At 35.9% G+C, this 23,098-nt stretch overlaps 1 protein-coding gene across 2 annotated transcripts in view; it reads left to right on the forward strand.

Moving 5' to 3' along the window:
- The first annotated feature begins 1,000 nt into the window (after nucleotides 1-1,000).
- The window catches only part of LOC148085269 (uncharacterized), a 74,506-nt gene continuing 52,408 nt past the window's right edge, over nucleotides 1,001-23,098 (forward strand). For both annotated transcript variants that reach the window (XM_087783440.1, XM_087783441.1), the window contains exons 1-12: nucleotides 1,001-1,199; nucleotides 2,268-2,358; nucleotides 2,427-2,561; nucleotides 4,648-4,782; nucleotides 6,869-7,003; nucleotides 9,093-9,227; nucleotides 11,318-11,452; nucleotides 13,542-13,611; nucleotides 13,761-13,953; nucleotides 14,072-15,878; nucleotides 17,973-18,146; nucleotides 20,762-20,935. In XM_087783440.1, the coding sequence (XP_087639566.1) occupies nucleotides 1,160-1,199; nucleotides 2,268-2,358; nucleotides 2,427-2,561; nucleotides 4,648-4,782; nucleotides 6,869-7,003; nucleotides 9,093-9,227; nucleotides 11,318-11,452; nucleotides 13,542-13,611; nucleotides 13,761-13,953; nucleotides 14,072-15,878; nucleotides 17,973-18,146; nucleotides 20,762-20,935 (3,224 nt within the window). In that variant the 5' untranslated portion in view covers nucleotides 1,001-1,159. The remainder of the gene's footprint in view (nucleotides 1,200-2,267; nucleotides 2,359-2,426; nucleotides 2,562-4,647; nucleotides 4,783-6,868; nucleotides 7,004-9,092; nucleotides 9,228-11,317; nucleotides 11,453-13,541; nucleotides 13,612-13,760; nucleotides 13,954-14,071; nucleotides 15,879-17,972; nucleotides 18,147-20,761; nucleotides 20,936-23,098) is intronic.

The following is a 23,098-nucleotide window of genomic DNA, read 5'->3' on the forward strand; positions in this document are numbered from 1 at the left end:
GGGTTCAGGTAAATGTTTACTATATGATTTAGGTACAAAACAACTTAAAATACTTTTTTATCAATGTACAGGCTTGATAGCCTCCCACACAAATTCACCATGATAGTAGTCAAGGTACTCATGAATCATAATCCAGTGGAATTTTAAAATGTCGTCATTAACATATGACTATATTTAATGATCATTTATTTCAAATTTCAACGTTAAAATGACTCCAAATTTACCAGGATAGTAGTCAAGATCATCGTGAGGCATAATCCAGTGGAATTGTACACTAAGCTTTTAAGAGTATAATTCTATGATATTTAAAATAAATGTGTAGTTTTTTTTACATATTATACTGTATAATGATATGACTTTCAAATCTACAATTGTTGTTGGTTAAATAAATAAAATTATAAATATAAATAAATCTTATAATCGTTTACTCCAAAGACAGTAGAAGAGGATTGCATCAGGTTGAATAAAAACAACATAAAACATTATTACTGTTACTTTATTGCAATTTTCAAGTGGTCTCATGCATCAGGTAGCTTTCAGCGTCTTAACTGTAAGCTTAGCAATAGACGCGCAAGGTTTTTTTTAATGTGGGCTGACGTGACGATTGTTCGCGGACTGCGGGCTCACGTGATGGCAGTATTCTACCCGTCTGTAGTTCGGATCATAAACACCTCAGTAATTATTTACTTTTCATTTCGATTTTTTTTTCCTGATTTTAATTAATTATTTAATGTGTATGTTCCCACTTTATTGAACGAGTCATTTTATTTTTATTTAATGAAAACTAAATAATTACTGAGATGTTTATGATCCGAACTACAGACAGGTAGAATGAGTTATAGAAAGGGGAATATTCAAAAAAATATTTATCTGAAAAGCGAATTATTTCGGAACTCGAATGTTTGTATTGCATCGTACAGTTGTGCGTTAATATTAGTAAAACAGTTTCAGCCAATCAGCGGCTTCGTCACATGTAGGCGGTACTTCCGTTGGTGTCAAAGTCACGTATCGTCAGACCAGGAGAAGAAAGAAGAGGAAGTACAGCGAGTTCATGACGCACTTTTATTTCAGTCATGATCTTTGATACCAGCGTCAGAAGGAGTTGATCAGTGTCTTGTTCCATCAGTTCTGGTCAGAAGAAGCTGAATTCTGCTCCAACATGGACCAGAGTCCACAGAGAAGAAGAAAGCTGCAGACAGGTCAGTGACTCTCTGACTCTCACACAAGTCAGCAGTTGATGAAATGAAATGAATCACAACGAGACGATCCATGTTGATGTTTTTAAACAACTGCAGCTCAATCTACAAATGATGACGCAGAAACTGTGAACTAAACTGAAAGTGAAACCATATTCAAACACGTGACATGTGAATGTGTGTGTGTGCGTGCGTGTGTGTTTGTCCGCGGAGGGGGCTTGGGTGTGTTTGTGCGCATGTGTGGGTTTGTTTCTGTGCGTGCGTGTATAGGGCGTGGGTGTTTTTGTGCGCGTGCATATTTGTTTAACTTCCTGATGAGGCAGTTGATAACAATCGAGTCTTTTTCAACCACTGTGTCTAACTTGTCTATAAATATTCTTTATCAGCAAATAATATACCATTAGAGAGATCATGTGAGTGTGTATTGTTAATATAGACCAGAAGTACCTTATAGTCGGTCACAAGCTACCGGTCGAGCAGTGACATAATAAAATATGAAATAAGGAAATAGAATCATTCGGTACAATAACCATTTATATGACGTGCACAGCAGCCAATCAGAGCTCTGGTCTCTTACTGCGGTCAAGTGAGCCGCGATCCAGCCGCAACTTTAAAAAAAACTTGCGCTTTTTGAAGGCGTTACGGTAGTGAGAGAGAAGTCTACGACACTATCACTGAGAGATTCTCAAAAATACTATTTATCTGGAATCTATTGAGAGAAAAGATACTTTACTGTCACCATATCGGAGACACTTCTGTTGTAGATTTGAAGACTCGATGAGACCAGAGTCTGCAGACGTGTGAGACACTGTTGGAAGAAAAGCGGTGGAAATATGAAATATTTATTTTCTGCTGATCTGTTATCATTTCCCGTTTATTCTTTTGTTTTCTTGCAAAATGATTAAATTCCGGTTGTTTAAATTATTGTAGTACTGACTTACGACGTTCTATTTGCTTAAAAAACTATTTGTGCTCAATGTCACAATTGAAGTATTAATAAAAAGTTTAATGTATTGTCAACTATTACGTTTTTTATTATTACAAGAATGTCATGAGTGTGTTTGTGTGAAGGTGAAGACTCTGCTGGGACTCATGGTGAGGACAGAGACTCCTTTAAATACCCTCAGTGTGAGGAGCACGATGAACAGACCAGCACTCAGAGGTGAGACAAGGACCTGCAAGATTGTCCTCCATGTCTTCATTCTCACTCGATCTACTTCTGTGTTCAAGATCAAAGCAGCAGCAAGAACCTGCTGGACCTGGACCAAGATCTGGACCAGAACCCTGCTGTGTGTCTCTGAAGAGTGATGCTTCAATGTTTAGACCCATCAACTTCAGAGGAAGAGAAGAGTCTCCAGGTGTGAGGTGAGAGTGAACAAGTGTGAGTCTACCAGGTTCAAACTGACGCATTAAACCAGAGAACTTTACTTCACTCACAACACCAGCAGGGGGAGACAAAGACTCAATTAAAAACCCTTTAAAAGTGGAGCTATTTTTGTCTCACTAATATTTGTAACTGTTCAGAGAGTGATCTGCATATATGCAGTGTGTTGTGACATCCACAAATGAAAAAATAATATTTGTATTTACAAAACATTTATAATTGTAAATATATCATTTCAATATACAAAACGAAATATATTTGTAAAACATCTAAAAATCCTGTGTGTGAAAGTACAAGTAAGTTATATTTATGTTGTTACCTGTTGTTTTTTATTGTGTTTTGTTGTTTTTTAACTTGTTGCTATTCACTTATTTGTTCTTGTTCAGTGTTGAAACATTATTTATATATTTTTGCCATTAGCCAACAACGAGAGGCATCATTTTAATTAATAATTAACATTACAAAATAGTCTACCTCCCTAGTTTATTCTGAAGTATGTACTACCTTAGAATTGTTACGATTTGTTAGACTACTTTATTATTAACTTTTACAGAGTAGAATGTTGTTGAGGTTTGTTAAGTGTCTTTATGTCTTTATTACAGATTCACAAAGGGGATCATTTTTAGGAGCTATTTCTTCAATTGAGTTGGAAATATCTACACCTAGATAGACAAATCCACATTTTGAAACCGAGAAGGGGTGACAAAAGGAGGAGTAATTATTTCCCTCTCTGCCATAAACACTGTGACAAATGTATTGTTATTTACTTGTTATTTAAAAGGAGCAGATAATGAACTATTGGTTAAAATTTCTGCCTGGGGATTTGAATAGAGAATTTTTATCCATTTTAAAAAGTTACCTTTTATTACAAATCGTTCAAGTACAGTTAATAGATAACTCCACTGGATTCTGTCAAAAGCTTTTTCAGCGTCCAAAGATTTACCAGATGTTTCATAAATAATATTAAAAACTCTCCTAATATTGTGAAAGCCTTGCCTTCACTTCACAAATCTGTTCTGATCAGGATGAATGATGCGAGTCAAGTGTGGTTCTAAAGATTTTACACGGAAATTTTCACATCATTATTAAGAAGGAAAATTGGTCTATAGGATCCACAACTAGTCGATGCTTTTACCAGGTTTTAATGAAAGAGTAATTATTGTAGTGTTTAGCACGATAATTGAGGGACTCCTGAAACAAATCTAAAAAGGGTGAAATCAACGTATCGTTAAATATTTTATACACTTCAATGGGGATTCCATCAGACCCAGGAGTTTTCCCACCTTTCAGGTTAGAAATTGTGTCAGAGATCTGATGAACTTGCAGGTCCTCGTTTAATGTGTCCTGCGAGTTCAAATCCAAGAATTTCAAGTGAGTCGAGGAAGTCTTTTTGTAAATCTGGAGCCGTGTTAGAATATTGGGACGAATATTACATTTTGGTAAAAATCTAAGAAGCTTTCATTAATCTCTTTTAGATTGGAGGTTGTCACACCGTTATTCAACTGGATTGAGTTCATTGATCTTTCTGCTTGTGCTTGTTTAATTCACGAATGTAGTAGCTTCTCTACCTTCTCACCTTGATCATCGTAGGACTGTTTTAATCTCATTAAACTTTTTGTTGCAATATTAGTTGACAGAAGATTGTTCCTAGCTTTTAATTGATGAAGTTCAGACATTAGCTGCCTGTTAAATGTTTCAAAACGATCCTCTGTGACCTTGATCAATTGAAATGGCACTGACTTGTGAACCAATGTGACGACTCCTCTCGCCTGAGAGCTGAAAGAAGACCCCCCCCCCCCCATCTTGTTCTCACCCTTTGTTCATCCTCCTGAGTTATATGCGTCTCTTAAAGAAAAAGTACCTTTGCATTCGACTTTATGATATTTCTCATCACCTGTTTTAGCTTGACAAGTTTATTCAAGCCCTGCACATTCCAAGAAGAAAATGTAAATTCAATGGTCATGTCTAAGTGTTAATAATGTAGTTAAGTTGTTCAGAGGTGAGACAAGGACCTGCAAGATTGTCCTCCATGTCTTCATTTTCACTCGATCTACTTCTGTGTTCAAGATCAAAGCAGCAGCAAGAACCTGCTGGACCTGGACCAAGATCTGGACCAGAACCCTGCAGTGTGTCTCTGAAGAGTGATCATTCAATGTTTAGACCCATCAACTTCAGAGGAAGTGAAGAGTCTCCAGGTGTGAGGTGAGAGTCAACAAGTGTGAGTCTACCAGGTTCATACACACATTAAACCAGAGAACTTTACTTCATTCCTAACACCAGCAGGGGGAGACGAAGACACAATTAAAAATCTCATGGGTTACGGAGCTATTTTTGTCTCACTAATATTTGTAACTGTTCAGAGGGTGATCTGCAAACATTCAATGGTTGCACGTGTGTTGTGATATCCACAAATGTAAAATTAATATTTGTAACTTTCATTTTGTATTGACAACACATTTGTACTTGTAAATATATAATTTTAATGTACAAAACAAAAATACATTTGTAAAACTTCTAAAAATTCTGTGTGTGAAAGTACAAAGTGATTTATATTTACCTGTTGTTGTTTTTTATAGTGGTTTCTTTTTTTTTCACTTATTCTTTTTGTTCAGTGTTGAAACATTATTTATATATTTTGCCATCAGCCAACAACGAGAGGCATCATTTTAATTAATAATTAACATTACAAAATAGGCTTCCTCCCTAGTTTATTCTGAAGTATGTACTACCTTAGAATTGTTACGATTTGTTAGACTACTTTATTATTAACTTTTACAGAGTAGAATGTTGTTGAGGCTTGTTAAGTGTCTTTATGTCTTTATTACAGATTCACAAAGGGGATCATTTTTAGGAGCTATTTCTTCAATTGAGTTGGAAATATCTACACCTAGATAGACAAATCCACATTTTGAAACCGAGAAGGGGTGACAAAAGGAGGAGTAATTATTTCCCTCTCTGCCATAAACACTGTGACAAATGTATTGTTATTTACTTGTTATTTAAAAGGAGCAGATAATGAACTATTGGTTAAAATTTCTGCCTGGGGATTTGAATAGAGAATTTTTATCCATTTTAAAAAGTTACCTTTTATTACAAATCGTTCAAGTACAGTTAATAGATAACTCCACTGGATTCTGTCAAAAGCTTTTTCAGCGTCCAAAGATTTACCAGATGTTTCATAAATAATATTAAAAACTCTCCTAATATTGTGAAAGCCTTGCCTTCACTTCACAAATCTGTTCTGATCAGGATGAATGATGCGAGTCAAGCGTGGTTCTAAAGATTTTACAAAGAATTTTCACATCATTATTAAGAAGGAAAATTGGTCTATAGGATCCACAACTAGTAGATGCTTTTACCAGGTTTTAATGAAAGAGTAATTATTGTAGTGTTTAGCAAGATAATTGAGGGACTCCTGAAACAAATCTAAAAGGGGTGAAATCAACGTATCTTTAAATATTTTATACACTTCAATGGGGATTCCATCAGACCCAGGAGTTTTCCCACCTTTCAGGTTAGAAATTGTGTCAGAGATCTAATGAACTTGCAGGTCCTCGTTTAATGTGTCCTGTGAGTTCAAATCCAAGAATTTCAAGTGAGTCGAGGAAGTCTTTTTGTAAATCTGGAGCCGTGTGAGAATATTGGGACGAATATTACATTTTGGTAAAAATCTAAGAAGCTTTCATTAATCTCTTTTAGATTGGAGGTTGTCACACCGTTATTCAACTGGATTGAGTTCGTTGATCTTTCTGCTTGTGCTTGTTTAATTCACCAATGTAGTAGCTTCTCTACCTTCTCACCTTGATCATCGTAGGACTGTTTTAATCTCATTAAACTTTTTGTTGCAATATTAGTTGACAGAAGATTGTTCCTAGCTTTTAATTGATGAAGTTCAGACATTAGCTGCCTGTTAAATGTTTCAAAACGATCCTCTGTGACCTTGATCAATTGAAATGGCACTGACTTGTGAACCAATGTGACGACTCCTCTCGCCTGAGAGCTGAAAGAAGACCCCCCCCCCATCTTGTTCTCACCCTTTGTTCATCCTCCTGAGTTATATGCGTCTCTTAAAGAAAAAGTACCTTTGCATTCGACTTTATGATATTTCTCATCACCTGTTTTAGCTTGACAAGTTTATTCAAGCCCTGCACATTCCAAGAAGAAAATGTAAATTCAATGGTCATGTCTAAGTGTTAATAATGTAGTTAAGTTGTTCAGAGGTGAGACAAGGACCTGCAAGATTGTCCTCCATGTCTTCATTTTCACTCGATCTACTTCTGTGTTCAAGATCAAAGCAGCAGCAAGAACCTGCTGGACCTGGACCAAGATCTGGACCAGAACCCTGCAGTGTGTCTCTGAAGAGTGATCATTCAATGTTTAGACCCATCAACTTCAGAGGAAGTGAAGAGTCTCCAGGTGTGAGGTGAGAGTCAACAAGTGTGAGTCTACCAGGTTCATACACACATTAAACCAGAGAACTTTACTTCATTCCTAACACCAGCAGGGGGAGACGAAGACACAATTAAAAATCTCATGGGTTACGGAGCTATTTTTGTCTCACTAATATTTGTAACTGTTCAGAGGGTGATCTGCAAACATTCAATGGTTGCACATGTGTTGTGATATCCACAAATGTAAAATTAATATTTGTAACTTTCATTTTGTATTGACAACACATTTGTACTTGTAAATATATAATTTTAATGTACAAAACAAAAATACATTTGTAAAACTTCTAAAAATTCTGTATGTGAAAGTACAAAGTGATTTATATTTACCTGTTGTTGTTTTTTATAGTGGTTTCTTTTTTTTTCACTTATTCTTTTTGTTCAGTGTTGAAACATTATTTATATATTTTTGCCATTAGCCAACAACGAGAGGCATCATTTTAATTAATAATTAACATTACAAAATAGGCTACCTCCCTAGTTTATTCTGAAGTATGTTCTACCTTAGAATTGTTACGATTTGTTAGACTACTTTATTATTAACTTTTACAGAGTAGAATGTTGTTGAGGCTTGTTAAGTGTCTTTATGTCTTTATTACAGATTCACAAAGGGGATCATTTTTAGGAGCTATTTCTTCAATTGAGTTGGAAATATCTACACCTAGATAGACAAATCCACATTTTGAAACTGAGAAGGGGTGACAAAAGGAGGAGTAATTATTTCCCTCTCTGCCATAAACACTGTGACAAATGTATTGTTATTTACTTGTTATTTAAAAGGAGCAGATAATGAACTATTGGTTAAAATTTCTGCCTGGGGATTTGAATAGAGAATTTTTATCCATTTTAAAAAGTTACCTTTTATTACAAATCGTTCAAGTACAGTTAATAGATAACTCCACTGGATTCTGTCAAAAGCTTTTTCAGCATCCAAAGATTTACCAGATGTTTCATAAATAATATTAAAAACTCTCCTAATATTGTGAAAGCCTTGCCTTCACTTCACAAATCTGTTCTGATCAGGATGAATGATGCGAGTCAAGTGTGGTTCTAAAGATTTTACAAAGAATTTTCACATCATTATTAAGAAGGAAAATTGGTCTATAGGATCCACAACTAGTAGATGCTTTTACCAGGTTTTAATGAAAGAGTAATTATTGTAGTGTTTAGCAAGATAATTGAGGGACTCCTGAAACAAATCTAAAAGGGGTGAAATCAACGTATCTTTAAATATTTTATACACTTCAATGGGGATTCCATCAGACCCAGGAGTTTTCCCACCTTTCAGGTTAGAAATTGTGTCAGAGATCTCATGAACTTGCAGGTCCTCGTTTAATGTGTCCTGTGAGTTCAAATCCAAGAATTTCAAGTGAGTCGAGGAAGTCTTTTTGTAAATCTGGAGCCGTGTGAGAATATTGGGACGAATATTACATTTTGGTAAAAATCTAAGAAGCTTTCATTAATCTCTTTTAGATTGGAGGTTGTCACACCGTTATTCAACTGGATTGAGTTCATTGATCTTTCTGCTTGTGCTTGTTTAATTCACCAATGTAGTAGCTTCTCTACCTTCTCACCTTGATCATCGTAAGACTGTTTTAATCTCATTAAACTTTCTCTTGCAATATTATTTGACAGAAGATTGTTCCTAGCTTTTAATTGATGAAGTTCAGACATTAGCTGCCTGTTAAATGTTTCAAAACGATCCTCTGTGACCTTGATCAATTGAAATGGCACTGACTTGTGAACCAATGTGACGACTCCTCTCGCCTGAGAGCTGAAAGAAGACCCCCCCCCCCCATCTTGTTCTCACCCTTTGTTCATCCTCCTGAGTTATATGCGTCTCTTAAAGAAAAAGTACCTTTGCATTCGACTTTATGATATTTCTCATCACCTGTTTTAGCTTGACAAGTTTATTCAAGCCCTGCACATTCCAAGAAGAAAATGTAAATTCAATGGTCATGTCTAAGTGTTAATATTGTAGTTAAGTTGTTCAGAGGTGAGACAAGGACCTGCAAGATTGTCCTCCATGTCTTCATTTTCACTCAATCTACTTCTGTGTTCAAGATCAAAGCAGCAGCAAGAACCTGCTGGACCTGGACAAAGATCTGGACCAGAACCCTGCAATGTGTCTCTGAAGAGTGATCATTCAATGTTTAGACCCATCAACTTCAGAGGAAGTGAAGAGTCTCCAGGTGTGAGGTGAGAGTCAACAAGTGTGAGTCTACCAGGTTCATACACACATTAAACCAGAGAACTTTACTTCATTCCTAACACCAGCAGGGGGAGACGAAGACACAATTAAAAATCTCATGGGTTACGGAGCTATTTTTGTCTCACTAATATTTGTAACTGTTCAGAGGGTGATCTGCAAACATTCAATGGTTGCACGTGTGTTGTGATATCCACAAATGTAAAATTAATATTTGTAACTTTCATTTTGTATTGACAACACATTTGTACTTGTAAATATATAATTTTAATGTACAAAACAAAAATACATTTGTAAAACTTCTAAAAATTCTGTGTGTGAAAGTACAAAGTGATTTATATTTACCTGTTGTTGTTTTTTATAGTGGTTTCTTTTTTTTTCACTTATTCTTTTTGTTCAGTGTTGAAACATTATTTATATATTTTTGCCATTAGCCAACAACGAGAGGCATCATTTTAATTAATAATTAACATTACAAAATAGGCTTCCTCCCTAGTTTATTCTGAAGTATGTACTACCTTAGAATTGTTACGATTTGTTAGACTACTTTATTATTAACTTTTACAGAGTAGAATGTTGTTGAGGTTTGTTAAGTGTCTTTATGTCTTTATTACAGATTCACAAAGGGGATCATTTTTAGGAGCTATTTCTTCAATTGAGTTGGAAATATCTACACCTAGATAGACAAATCCACATTTTGAAACCGAGAAGGGGTGACAAAAGGAGGAGTAATTATTTCCCTCTCTGCCATAAACACTGTGACAAATGTATTGTTATTTACTTGTTATTTAAAAGGAGCAGATAATGAACTATTGGTTAAAATTTCTGCCTGGGGATTTGAATAGAGAATTTTTATCCATTTTAAAAAGTTACCTTTTATTACAAATCGTTCAAGTACAGTTAATAGATAACTCCACTGGATTCTGTCAAAAGCTTTTTCAGCGTCCAAAGATTTACCAGATGTTTCATAAATAATATTAAAAACTCTCCTAATATTGTGAAAGCCTTGCCTTCACTTCACAAATCTGTTCTGATCAGGATGAATGATGCGAGTCAAGTGTGGTTCTAAAGATTTTACAAAGAATTTTCACATCATTACTAAGAAGGGAAATTGGTCTATAGGATCCACAACTAGTAGATGCTTTTACCAGGTTTTAATGAAAGAGTAATTATTGTAGTGTTTAGCAAGATAATTGAGGGACTCCTGAAACAAATCTAAAAGGGGTGAAATCAACGTATCTTTAAATATTTTATACACTTCAATGGGGATTCCATCAGACCCAGGAGTTTTCCCACCTTTCAGGTTAGAAATTGTGTCAGAGATCTCATGAACTTGCAGGTCCTCGTTTAATGTGTCCTGTGAGTTCAAATCCAAGAATTTCAAGTGAGTCGAGGAAGTCTTTTTGTAAATCTGGAGCCGTGTTAGAATATTGGGACGAATATTACATTTTGGTAAAAATCTAAGAAGCTTTCATTAATCTCTTTTGGATTGGAGGTTGTCACACCGTTATTCAACTGGATTGAGTTCATTGATCTTTCTGCTTGTGCTTGTTTAATTCACCAATGTAGTAGCTTCTCTACCTTCTCACCTTGATCACCGTAAGACTGTTTTAATCTCATTAAACTTTCTCTTGCAATATTAGTTGACAGAAGATTGTTCCTAGCTTTTAATTGATGAAGTTCAGACATTAGCTGCCTGTTAAATGTTTCAAAACGATCCTCTGTGACCTTGATCAATTGAAATGGCACTGACTTGTGAACCAATGTGACGACTCCTCTCGCCTGAGAGCTGAAAGAAGACCCCCCCCCCCCCATCTTGTTCTCACCCTTTGTTCATCCTCCTGAGTTATATGCGTCTCTTAAAGAAAAAGTACCTTTGCATTCGACTTTATGATATTTCTCATCACCTGTTTTAGCTTGACAAGTTTATTCAAGCCCTGCACATTCCAAGAAGAAAATGTAAATTCAATGGTCATGTCTAAGTGTTAATAATGTAGTTAAGTTGTTCAGAGGTGAGACAAGGACCTGCAAGATTGTCCTCCATGTCTTCATTTTCACTCGATCTACTTCTGTGTTCAAGATCAAAGCAGCAGCAAGAACCTGCTGGACCTGGACCAAGATCTGGACCAGAACCCTGCAGTGTGTCTCTGAAGAGTGATCATTCAATGTTTAGACCCATCAACTTCAGAGGAAGTGAAGAGTCTCCAGGTGTGAGGTGAGAGTCAACAAGTGTGAGTCTACCAGGTTCATACACACATTAAACCAGAGAACTTTACTTCATTCCTAACACCAGCAGGGGGAGACGAAGACACAATTAAAAATCTCATGGGTTACGGAGCTATTTTTGTCTCACTAATATTTGTAACTGTTCAGAGGGTGATCTGCAAACATTCAATATTTGTAACTTTCATTTTGTATTGACAACACATTTGTACTTGTAAATATATAATTTTAATGTACAAAACAAAAATACATTTGAAAAACTTCTAAAAATTCTGTGTGTGAAAGTACAAAGTGATTTATATTTACCTGTTGTTGTTTTTTATAGTGTTTTTTTTTTTTTCACTTATTCTTTTTGTTCAGTGTTGAAACATTATTTATATATTTTTGCCATTAGCCAACAACGAGAGGCATCATTTTAATTAATAATTAACATTACAAAATAGGCTTCCTCTCGATTTCTTTTTTTTTTTGATCAATTATTCATATTCTCACATAATTGACACCAGGTAGTTTATTCTGAAGAATGTTCTACCTTAGAATTGTTAAGATTGGTTAGACTACTTTATTATTAACTTACAGAGTAGAATGCTGTTGAGGCTTTTTAAGTGTCTTTCTGTAATTCCAAATTTGCATTAAAGTCAGTTAAAAGTGTGGAGTTAAAAACACTCGACTCCAATTGTGCCACAACTTCACATAGCAGTGTCTTCTTTTTTGAGGTTGCAGACCCTAAACTTATGTGAGCCCATAATACCTCTCCTGGACAACTGGGTGAGCAAACCGAGCGCACCTCCACAAACTGAACCAAAGCCTGGCTTGTATACATGCATTTATCTGTACTATTTCTACAAGAGAATTATCAGAAAATAACGATCTCCTCAACAACACTGAACACAAATAAATAAGTGAATGGATGGCAAGTTTGCTGCTGTAGCAACAACACAATAAAAAAATAACAGTTATTAACATCAACACCGAGGCGGGGCTCAATCCCTGAACTCCTGGTTTAAATCTGTTGGTTCTAGTCATGAGCCATTCGGACAAGTGACGCCATCGGGGCATTAACTTGAAAAAATATCGGGGGCTTCGTAAACATAGACATTTCTTTCACGCTTCGTCACTGCTACCGTAATGTTCTATCATTACACGCCCTCTCGATCACCATCTTCGAGAGTTTCTGGAAGCCGTTTCTCCAAAAATGAGCACATATCCGCTCCCTCTCCCTTCTCCGGCAGAACCATCAAACAGAGATTGGAACGTTGGCTGCGGTTCTCCATGTCATCCACTTTGAGAGTCAGGGCCTCGATAGCAGCCTTCATGTTAGCATTCTCAGCTAGCAGTGATGCAACGTTGTCGTTAGCGCTGATTCTATTCACCGCTTCAGTCACACTTGTCCTAACTTCATTTAAATCTGTCTTCAAGCCTTGTATTTCACCAAGCTGTCCATCAAACCTCACACAAATTATTTTTTCTTCGACTTAATGCCATTCACGAAGTCACCACCTGTAGTCACACCGCACGCTTGCTCTTCGTTGTACTGTATTTTTAGTTTGTTTGGTCAGTTTTGGTGCCATGTCGGCAGATAGTCTGTCAGGAGGCAAAATTGAAAAGTTTTGAACATTAATTCAGAAGTTTTGGTGAAGCGGCTCCACATTGGTCTACGTAGCTTCGCACCATAACCAGAAGCAGCATCAGATAGTTTTACTTCAGAACAAAACCATAAAACAAAATTAGAGGTGGACATGTGCAGCAGTGTGAGGACATCTGGTGGTTCAGCTGGTGAATACCAGGATAGAAAGAGATGAGAGTTGATCAGAGTTGTGTTTTCATCAGGATCCAGCAGGAGGATCCAAAATATTCTGGACTGTTCTGAGTCTTTCAATAATAAGACCAAGAAGACTAATTTTTATAAAATTATATTTAAAATAAACAGTTTGGCTTGACAGTATTTAAGTTCTAATGGAGATGGTCCTGTATGTGGGTTTTTAAAGGAACCTTCTAGTTTACTTATGATCAGAACATTTTCACACAGATTCAACACAACAAGAGTTTATTTACAGTCTGATTTCATCTCTTCTTCTCAGAGTGGACCATCAGAACTCAGAGCTTCTCATTGGTCAGAAACGTCCCTCACAACTGGAACTCAAACGGCTGGTATGTTTATAAACTAGAGGAGGTCCTCATCGTAGAGGTTCCTTCTGTTCATCATCATTCATCTGAATCCAAGTTAAAGTTTCTGGTCTTTGTGGTTCTTGAGATGATCCACTATCACTCTGACTTTCTTCTCTGTGATTCTGTTCCAGTCACTGGAGAGAAACTTCTACAACTATATGCAGAAGGAGCTGAAGAGAGTCTGGAGGTTTGTGAGTCCAGAGACGCCACAGACTGAGGAGGATGATGAGAAGTGGAGAAGCATCAGAGAAGAATTCCTGAAGATCACAGTTCATCTCCTGAAGGACATGGAGGAGGAGGATCTGGCCGAGCGTCTGTGGAGCAGTAAGAACATGTGAACAAACATGATGAAGATGAAGAACACTTGCATCAGATCTGAAGATTTGACTCCATTTTCACCTTCTACAATCTTCTGACTCGTGTGACTTATGTCTTCATTCAGGAGGTCTTGCAGAAGAGTGTGGAGGACGACTGAAGAGGAGCCTGCAGAAGAAGTTCCACAGTGTGTCTGAGGGGGTCGCTAAAGCAGGAAACTCTGCTCCTCTGAATGAGATCTTCACTGAGCTCTACATCACTGAGGGGGGCACAGACCAGGTCAACCAGGAGCACGAGATCCGGCAGATCGAAGCAGCCACCAGGAACCAGACCAGACCAGAAACCACCATCAGACAAGAAGACCTCTTTAAAGCCTCACCTGACAGAGAACGACCAATCAGAACACTGCTGACGAAGGGCGTGGCTGGCATTGGGCAGACTTTCCTGACAAAGAAGCTGACTCTGGACTGGGCTGAAGACAAAGCCCACCAAAACTTCCACCTCATTTTTCCTTTCACCTTCAGAGAGCTGAACCTGTTGAAAGAGAAGAAGTTGAGTTTGATGGAACTTGTTCATCTTTTCTTTCCTGAAACCAGAGAATCCAGACTCAGCAGCTTTGAAGGACTCCAGGTTCTGTTCATCTTTGATGGTCTGGACGAGTGTCGACTCCCTCTGGACTTCCAAAACAGTCGGCCCCTGATAGAAGCTACAGAGTCCACCTCAGTAGACGTCCTGCTAACAAACCTCATCAGGGGGGATCTTCTTCCCTCAGCTCGTCTCTGGATCACCACACGACCTGCAGCAGCCAATCAGATCCCTCCTGAGTGTGTGGACATGGTGACAGAGGTCAGAGGGTTCAATGACCTCCAGAAGGAGGAGTACTTCAGGAAGAGGTTCAGAGATGAGGAGCAGACCAGCAGCATCATGTCTCACATCAGGAGGTCACGAAGCATCTACATCATGTGTCACATCCCGCTCTTCTGCTGGATCACTGCCACAGTTCTGGAGGACATGTTGAAGAGCACAGAGACAGGACAGCTGCCCAAGACCCTGACTGAGATGTACATCCACTTCCTGGTGGTTCAGTTAAAAGTCATGAAGCTGAAGTTTGACGGAGGATCTGGGACTGACACAGTTTGGGATCCTGAGAGCAGGAAGATGGTGGAGTCTCTGGGAAAACTGGCTTTTGAGCATCTGCAGAGAGGAAACTTGATCTTCTATGAGTCAGACCTCACAGAGTGTGACATCGACATCTCAGCAGCTTCAGTTTACTCAGGAGTGTTCACTGCGATCTTCAGAGAGGAGAGAGGACTGTACCAGGACAAGGTGTTCTGCTACATTCACGTGAGTGTTCAGGAGTTCCTGGCTGCTCTTCACATCCACCAGACATTCATCAACTCTGGAGTCAACCTGCTGGAACCAAAACCAACATCAAAACATTTAAAAGTCTTGAGAAACAAAAGTCAAACAGAAAGGTTCTACCAGACAGCAATTGATGAAACCCTGAAAAGTCCAAATGGACATCTGGACTTGTTCCTGCGTTTCCTTCTGGGTCTTTCTCTGCAGACCAGCCAGAGTCTCCTTCCAGGTTTGTTGACACAGACAGGAAGTAGCTCCTGGACCAATCACAACACAGCAGAGCTCATCAAGACGAAGATAAGTGAGGATGTGTCTCCAGAGAGAATCATCAACCTGTTCCACTGTCTGAATGAAGTGAAGGACACTTCTCTGGTGGAGGAGGTCCAACAGCAGCTGAGATCAGGACGTCTCTCCACTGATCAAATGTCTCCTGCTCTATGGTCGGCCCTGGCCTTCATCTTACTGTCTTCAGAGGAACATCTGGACGAGTTTGACCTGAAGAAATACTCAACAACTGGTTCAGACGTGGTTCTTGAGAGGCTTCTGCCGGTGGTTCAAGCTGCAAACAAAGTTCTGTAAGTTGTTCAAACATTTCTGATGATATGAACTAAACATGAATGTTTGATTTACTCTTTGATGATTGTTGTGTTTGTCATCGTTTTTTACAAATAGATCTTAATTTAGACAAACCTTCCTCAAATATTCATACATTATGTGATGGTGATTTTATGATGTAACTAGTTCAGTCTTGTCAAATAGAGAATTTAAAAAGTAAAGATGTTACGTAGTTTATAAAAATATCATCTTAATAAATCATTGTAATGATAAACAAACAAGCGTCAACTTTAAATTAAAATTAATAATAATCAAAACACATTTTTTAAAACATGTAGCCTCATTAATTATACTGCGTATACACAAATGAATGTGTACAAAACATTTATTTATAGAAGATAAACTTGAAGTTAGCATGTATGACCTTCACAGCAGCTCTGAGCCTGATTTCTACACAATCTTCATCTTAAATTCAAGTTTCTTGAATGAAACAAAACCACGAAGGTTACATCAATAAAAATGCAGCTTTATTTAACTTTACTGTTTCATACAAAAGGTCAACTCTTGCCTTTTTCCCAGGAAATGTTTTCTATAAAAATAAATAATAAAAACAAAGGGGTTTGTCTTCATAGCCCCATTTGTCCGACTGCATGTATTTAATTTAAAATATTCATGTCAGGTTTTACTTAAAGCTTCTTTTAAATTTAAATATTATCATAAATGTACATTGAAGCCAATAAGTTTTGTTTTTAGGTCTTTTAATGAGACCTCAATTCATTCAGCAACAGTCCAAACCAACAGAGTCAAAACAACCATCAACAGTGACTTAAAACATAAACAAAAAAACAGCAGATCTTTGTTAACTTGATAAGTATTTTGTACACGTCAGTATAAATGTCACTTCCTGTTGGAGCAGTTGAATCTATTTTCAGATCATGAACTGAATATTGAAAACCATTTGCTTTGTTTCTTATGCAAGTAGATCAGTGTCATCAGAGAATTGAAGGATTGAATTTAGCATTTTATTTTATTGAAATGTTGTATTTTTTAATAATCTTGATTCAATTATTTTTCTTACACAGACTGATACGTCTATTACAGGAAGAAACCACAGATTGATCTTGAGATGTAGTGAAAATTCCAGACCTTAAAACAAAGTTGAAACATTGTCAAGAAAATACCTAAATAGATGTTTTGATGTTGTCACATGATCGTCTATGTGTCACATGATTGGCTGAAAGTACGATCAATTAATTACAATATTAAACTATATTTGTAAAAAAACTTTACTCATTTTAAATGTTATTATTATTATTCAATAAAAATAAATTCAACCTTTAATATACAAGTCATTTAATTATTTAATATTCAATTATTAAATTCTTGTCACATAGAACATTTAAAAAGTCACTCTATCCTGCCCTCCACACGTTGACTTGTGTTTTGGCAGTAAGCTAAACACTATTTGATCATCAAGACTCTGAAGACAGTGGATTCGTTGTACTCAGGTTTATTGAGTTGCAAATCTTTTTGTAAAACTGAAAACAGACACAATATATTTTCAATACATTTGTTGAAAGATAGACTGTACATTATTAACAAACAGTATATTCAAATGAACAGACAGTTACCTATTAAACAAAGGTAAATCATCACACGATCACAGTTTAATTGTGACGTGTATAAATGAACATTGATTTAAACGACCACCGGGTGGAAGGAATCGGCAGGAAGGCGATCCAGCACCAGGCATCAAACGATTAACCAACACAAATAAGATCAACATCACTAAAGAATAACAAGTGTTACATACTGACGATGCTACGGACGGCGTAAGACATAAAGCTGCTGGACATGAGACACGATCATGCTCGTGGTTCTGAAACGTTGCACTGCACCTTCCTACTTCCATATCTGACCTTGTGACGTTCACATCACGTGACATCAGGAATATTTTAATATAACTAATTATAGTCGAACAAAAACATAGAATTCACAAACCATCTTTCCAATAACAAAATAATATCAGAGAAAAATAATTAAATGCATCTCTTAGCGTTACAAAAATACTGGTGACAGAACACACTTGTTGATGAAACTCGTCTCTTTCACAGGCTGGACAGTTGTCAACTGTCAGAGAGAAGTTGTTCACTTCTGTCCTCAGTCCTCAGCTCTCCGTCCTCTAGTCTGACTGAACTGGACCTGAGTAGAAACTACCTGCAGGATCCAGGAGTGGAGCTGCTGTCTGCTGGACTGAAGAGTCCACACTGTCACCTGGAGACTCTCAGGTCAGAACATCATCTTTTCTACATCATCAAAGCTCAAATGTAAAGTCAGAGGTGGAAACACGAGTCAAAGTCTGTCATCACTTTGTTCTTCAGTGAAGCAGCTCATAGATACATTTGTATGTTTGTGTAGCAGGTAAAGATGTTACGTAGTTTATAAAAATATCATCTCAATAAATCATTGTATTGATGAACAAACAAGCGTCAACTTTAAATGAAAATGAATAATAATAATAATAATAATAATAATAATAATAATAATAATATTCTCTATTTATATAGCGCCTTTCTAGACCAGGGTCACAATAATCAAAAGAACATATTTCAAAGTTGAATGTGGTCAGAATGTGGGACTATCACAGCACTAACAACTGCTTCTGTCTCAATGTTTCCTTGGCTTGTTCCCTGAATGAACTTTTGTGTTTGTTCATCTTCAACTGAAGGACATGAAACACACACACTTTGCTGAGTTCATCATTCTGCAGCTGTTGACCAATGAAATACTTGAAGACAGAAAGTCAACCACTGACACGCTTTTATTCTGTAACATTTGCTATTGGTTCATCCTTCTTGGTCAGGGCCCTCTCATCCCTGATGCATTCAATTGATGTGAGACAGAGGATCAGTGATGAAAACATAGATTCTGAAAGACTCAGGGAAACACAACACAAATACATGTAAACATGTTTAAAGACTAAGAAGAGTTTTGATTCATGTTTTATGATCAGGAAAAAGGATGTCAGGTCAGCCTGGAATTGAACCCTCAACCTGTTGCCCACTGGTTCAGAAGACATTAGTAGAAACATGTGGCCTCATTAATTATACTGCGTATACACAAATGAATGTGTACAAAACATTTATTTATAGAAAATAAACTTGAAGTTAGCATGTGTGACCTTCACAGCAGCTCTGAGCCTGATTTCTACACAATCTTCATCTTAAATTCAAGTTTCTTGAATGAAACAAAACGACGAAGGTTACATCAATAAAAATGCAGCTTTATTTAACTTTACTGTTTCATACAAAAAATAAACTTTTGTACTTTTCTCAGGAAATGTGTTTTATAAAAATAAATGATAAAAACAAAGGGGTTCAACTTCATAGCCCTCTTTGTCCGACTGCATGTATTTAATTTAAAATATTCATGTCAGGTATTACTTTAAGCTTCTTTTAAAGCTAAATATGTTGCTAAATGTACATTGAAGCCAATAAGTTTTGTTTGTCATGTTTTTTTCTGAGACTCCAATTCATTCAGCAACAGTCCAAACCAACAGAGTCAAAACAACCATCAACGGTGACTTAAAGCATAAAGAAAAAAACAGCAGATCTTTGTTAACTTAATAAGTATTTTGTACACGTCAGTATAAATGTCACTTCCTGTTGGAGCAGTTGAATCTATTTTCAGCTCATTAACTGAATATTGAAAAACATTTGCTTTGTTTCTTATGCAAGTAGATCAGTGTCATCAGAGAATTGAAGGATTGAATTTAACATTTGGCTTTTTTTTTTCAAGTTACTATTTGTTTACCATATAATTATTTTCTTAATAATTTAATTCAATTATTTGAATATTAAAAGATTGATTTTGTTTTCATCAAATTATGTAATCATTTTTTACACATAGATATTAATATTGTAATTTATAATAATTTAAAAATAAATAATCGTCATTCAATTCTTTTATTCATTTTATTATACAGACTGACAGGTTCAGCAGAACGTCTGCCTCGATGTTTGTCTCTGTTTTTCTATTGTTCATTTTGTGTATTTTTTTTTTTGTACTGACACTTGAATTACTTTGTTGTGTTTAAGAAACTGTCAATAAAAGTTTCTGATTTTGATTCTGATACGTCTATTACAGGCAGAAACCACAGATTGATCTTGAGATGTAGGGAAAGACTTTTTAAACTCCAGACCTTAAAACAAAGTTGACACATTGTCAGGAAAATATCTAAATAGATGTTTTGATGTTGTCACATGATCGTCTATGTGTCACATGATTGGCTGAAAGTATGATCAAGTAGCTCGGTACTCTTTTGGGTTTTTTTGGTGACTCTGTTATACCAGCATTTATATTGGATTTTAAACACTTTGACATTTTTATAATGAATTTAAAAGGATACTTGTTAATTACAATATTAAACTCTATTTGGGAAAAAAGTTTTACTCATTTAAAAAAAACATTATTATTATTATTCAATAAAAATAAATTGAACCTTCAATATACAAATTATTTAATAATTTAATATTCAATTATTCAAAAAACGAATCCAACATTTGATGGTTGAAACCATTCAATATTGTGATGACACTGATATACTTCCATAGTTTCTCTTCATCTGGTCCATCAACATCAAATCAACCATAACATGAACACATTCAATCAAACACTTGTTGATGTTCAAAAGTCCAGCATGAATCAATGACGTGTCAATAGTTGGTATCAAAGGTTTGAAAGAAACTTTGACTGAACCATATTAGAGAGGAAGCAGACAACAAAAGATCTTAAGATCTTATCAATGTAAATAGTTGAGTTTGTCTTTAAATAAACTCTTTCAATTCTTGTCAAATAGAAAATTGAAAAAGTCACTTGTTGATGAAACTCGTCTCTTTCACAGGCTGATCAACTGTCGACTGTCAGAGAGAAGTTGTTCACTTCTGTCCTCAGTCCTCAGCTCTCCGTCCTCTAGTCTGACTGAACTGGACCTGAGTGACAACGACCTGCAGGATCCAGGAGTGGAGCTGCTGTCTGCTGGACTGAAGAGTCCACACTGTCACCTGGAGACTCTCAGGTCAGAACTTCATCTTTTCTACATCATCAAAGCTCAAATGTAAAGTCAGAGGTGGAAACACGAGTCAAAGTCTGTCATCACTTTGTTCTTCAGTGAAGCAGCTCATAGATACATTTGTATGTTTGTGTAGCAGGTAAAGATGTTACGTAGTTTATAAAAATATCATCTTAATAAATCATTGTAATGATGAACAAACAAGCGTCAACTTTAAATGAAAATGAATAATAATCAAAACAACAGTCGTTGCATATTCTTTATCCAGTGTTCTCTCGTCATCTGTCTCGTAGAAGCCAAATCACTTTAGAGTTGAATCTTGAGGATTTGTTTTCATCGTTTGTTTTTTCCACCGTTGTTGTCTCTTTTCTTCTCTTATGGTTCATCTGTTGTTCATGAGGTCTACGACTATTATAACAGTCGACTGTTCACCAAATATTGAAACAATTAAGTCGACTAATCGCATCATTCTTACATTTTTCTTCAATTTATCATGACGTTTATTTAATGAAACAAAACTACTTTACTTACTTTAAGCTTCTTTTGAAGCTAAACATGTTGATAAATGTACATTGAAGCCAATAAGTTTTGTTTGTCATGTCTTTCACTGAGATTTCAATTCATTCAGCAACAGTCCAAACCAACAGAGTCAAAACAAACATCAACGGTGACTTAAAACATAAACAAAAAAACAGCAGATCTTTGTTAACTTAATAAGTATTTTGTACACGTCTGTATTATTAAAGGAATCATAAATACATTTGTCTTGTGACAGAGAAAACACTCACAGGGGTGACTTTGACTAACTGAACCACATTAACAAGTCATTTCAAAGTCAATTGTGTTCAATAAATTACTGTTTTTATTTGAATTTAATGTTGCAACTGTGTGAATAAAATCATTATAAAATTAAAATAAATAATACAATTATAAATGACTCAGTTTCACTGACACATATAAAAAGTATGGTTTTGTAAAAGCATCAGTTAACAGTCAAATCATATATTGATGATCATTTTAAAGACGTGGTTAAAGTCATCATGTGTGGTGGATGTAAAGAGATCAATGAAAGTTGATGTCATTTGCTGTAAGATTAACTTCAAATGTGAAGAAGATATTTCTGTTTGATTATTGATTCTTTCAGGTCGTAGATCCAGAAATGAACATTTTATTTTGTAACATTTAGGAAATCCATGTGTGGTGAGTTGTTTGTTTTTGTACAGTGTAGGCTGCCCTCATCGTGTACTGACACTATTGTTAACTCGTCATCTTCATCAGCCGCTGGTTACGACTTCTTCACCCTCATTTAGAGGATTAGCGCCCCCACAAACAGGACAGGAGAGATGAAGTATTGACGTGACAACCAAGTGTGTTGTAAGAAAATATCAATATTTGTGCTCAGGTTATATACGGGTGTGAAAACTAACATCTTGGTAAGAAATGTCTTTCTCCAATGATTTGTGAGGCTCATCTACAACTACTTCCCTTCACACTGAACACATGTGTCTCCATTTCTTGTTGAGTCCATTGTGCTGATGGTATCTGTGATCATTCTCCTGACATGTGACTGTTGCAACAATCAGTCTCATCAAGTTGATCTTGGTTTTGAACATTTTCAAGGTCAAACATTTAGAGAGAAAACTGTAGATTTCCTACTTTTAATATGACTTGTTGATAAATGTCACTTCCTGTTGGAGCAGTTGAATCTATTTTCAGATCATGAACTGAATATTGAAAAACATTTGCTTTGTTTCTTATGCAAGTAGATCAGTGTCATCAGAGAATTGAAGGATTGAATTTAACATTTTATTTTATTGAAATGTTGTATTTTTTTAACCATAGAATTATGTTATGAATAATTGATTTCAATAATTTAAATATATATTATAAATTCGATTTTAAACACTTTCACGTTTTTAATATTAAATTGAAAGGCTACTTGTTAAAAATATTGAATCTCGAGTTATTTTATTTATTATTCCATACCAGCATTCATAATAGATTTTGAAAATGTTGACATTTTCATAATGAATTTGAAAGGATACTTGTTAATTACAATAATAAACTCTATTTTTGAAAAAAGTTTTACTCATTTAAAAACATAATTATTATTATTCAATAAAAATAAATTTAACCTTCAATATACAAATTATTTATTTTTTTATTAAT

Source organism: Callionymus lyra, chromosome 2, assembly GCF_982586985.1.
Source record: "Callionymus lyra chromosome 2, fCalLyr1.hap1.1, whole genome shotgun sequence".
NCBI classification, from domain to species: domain Eukaryota; kingdom Metazoa; phylum Chordata; class Actinopteri; order Syngnathiformes; family Callionymidae; genus Callionymus; species Callionymus lyra.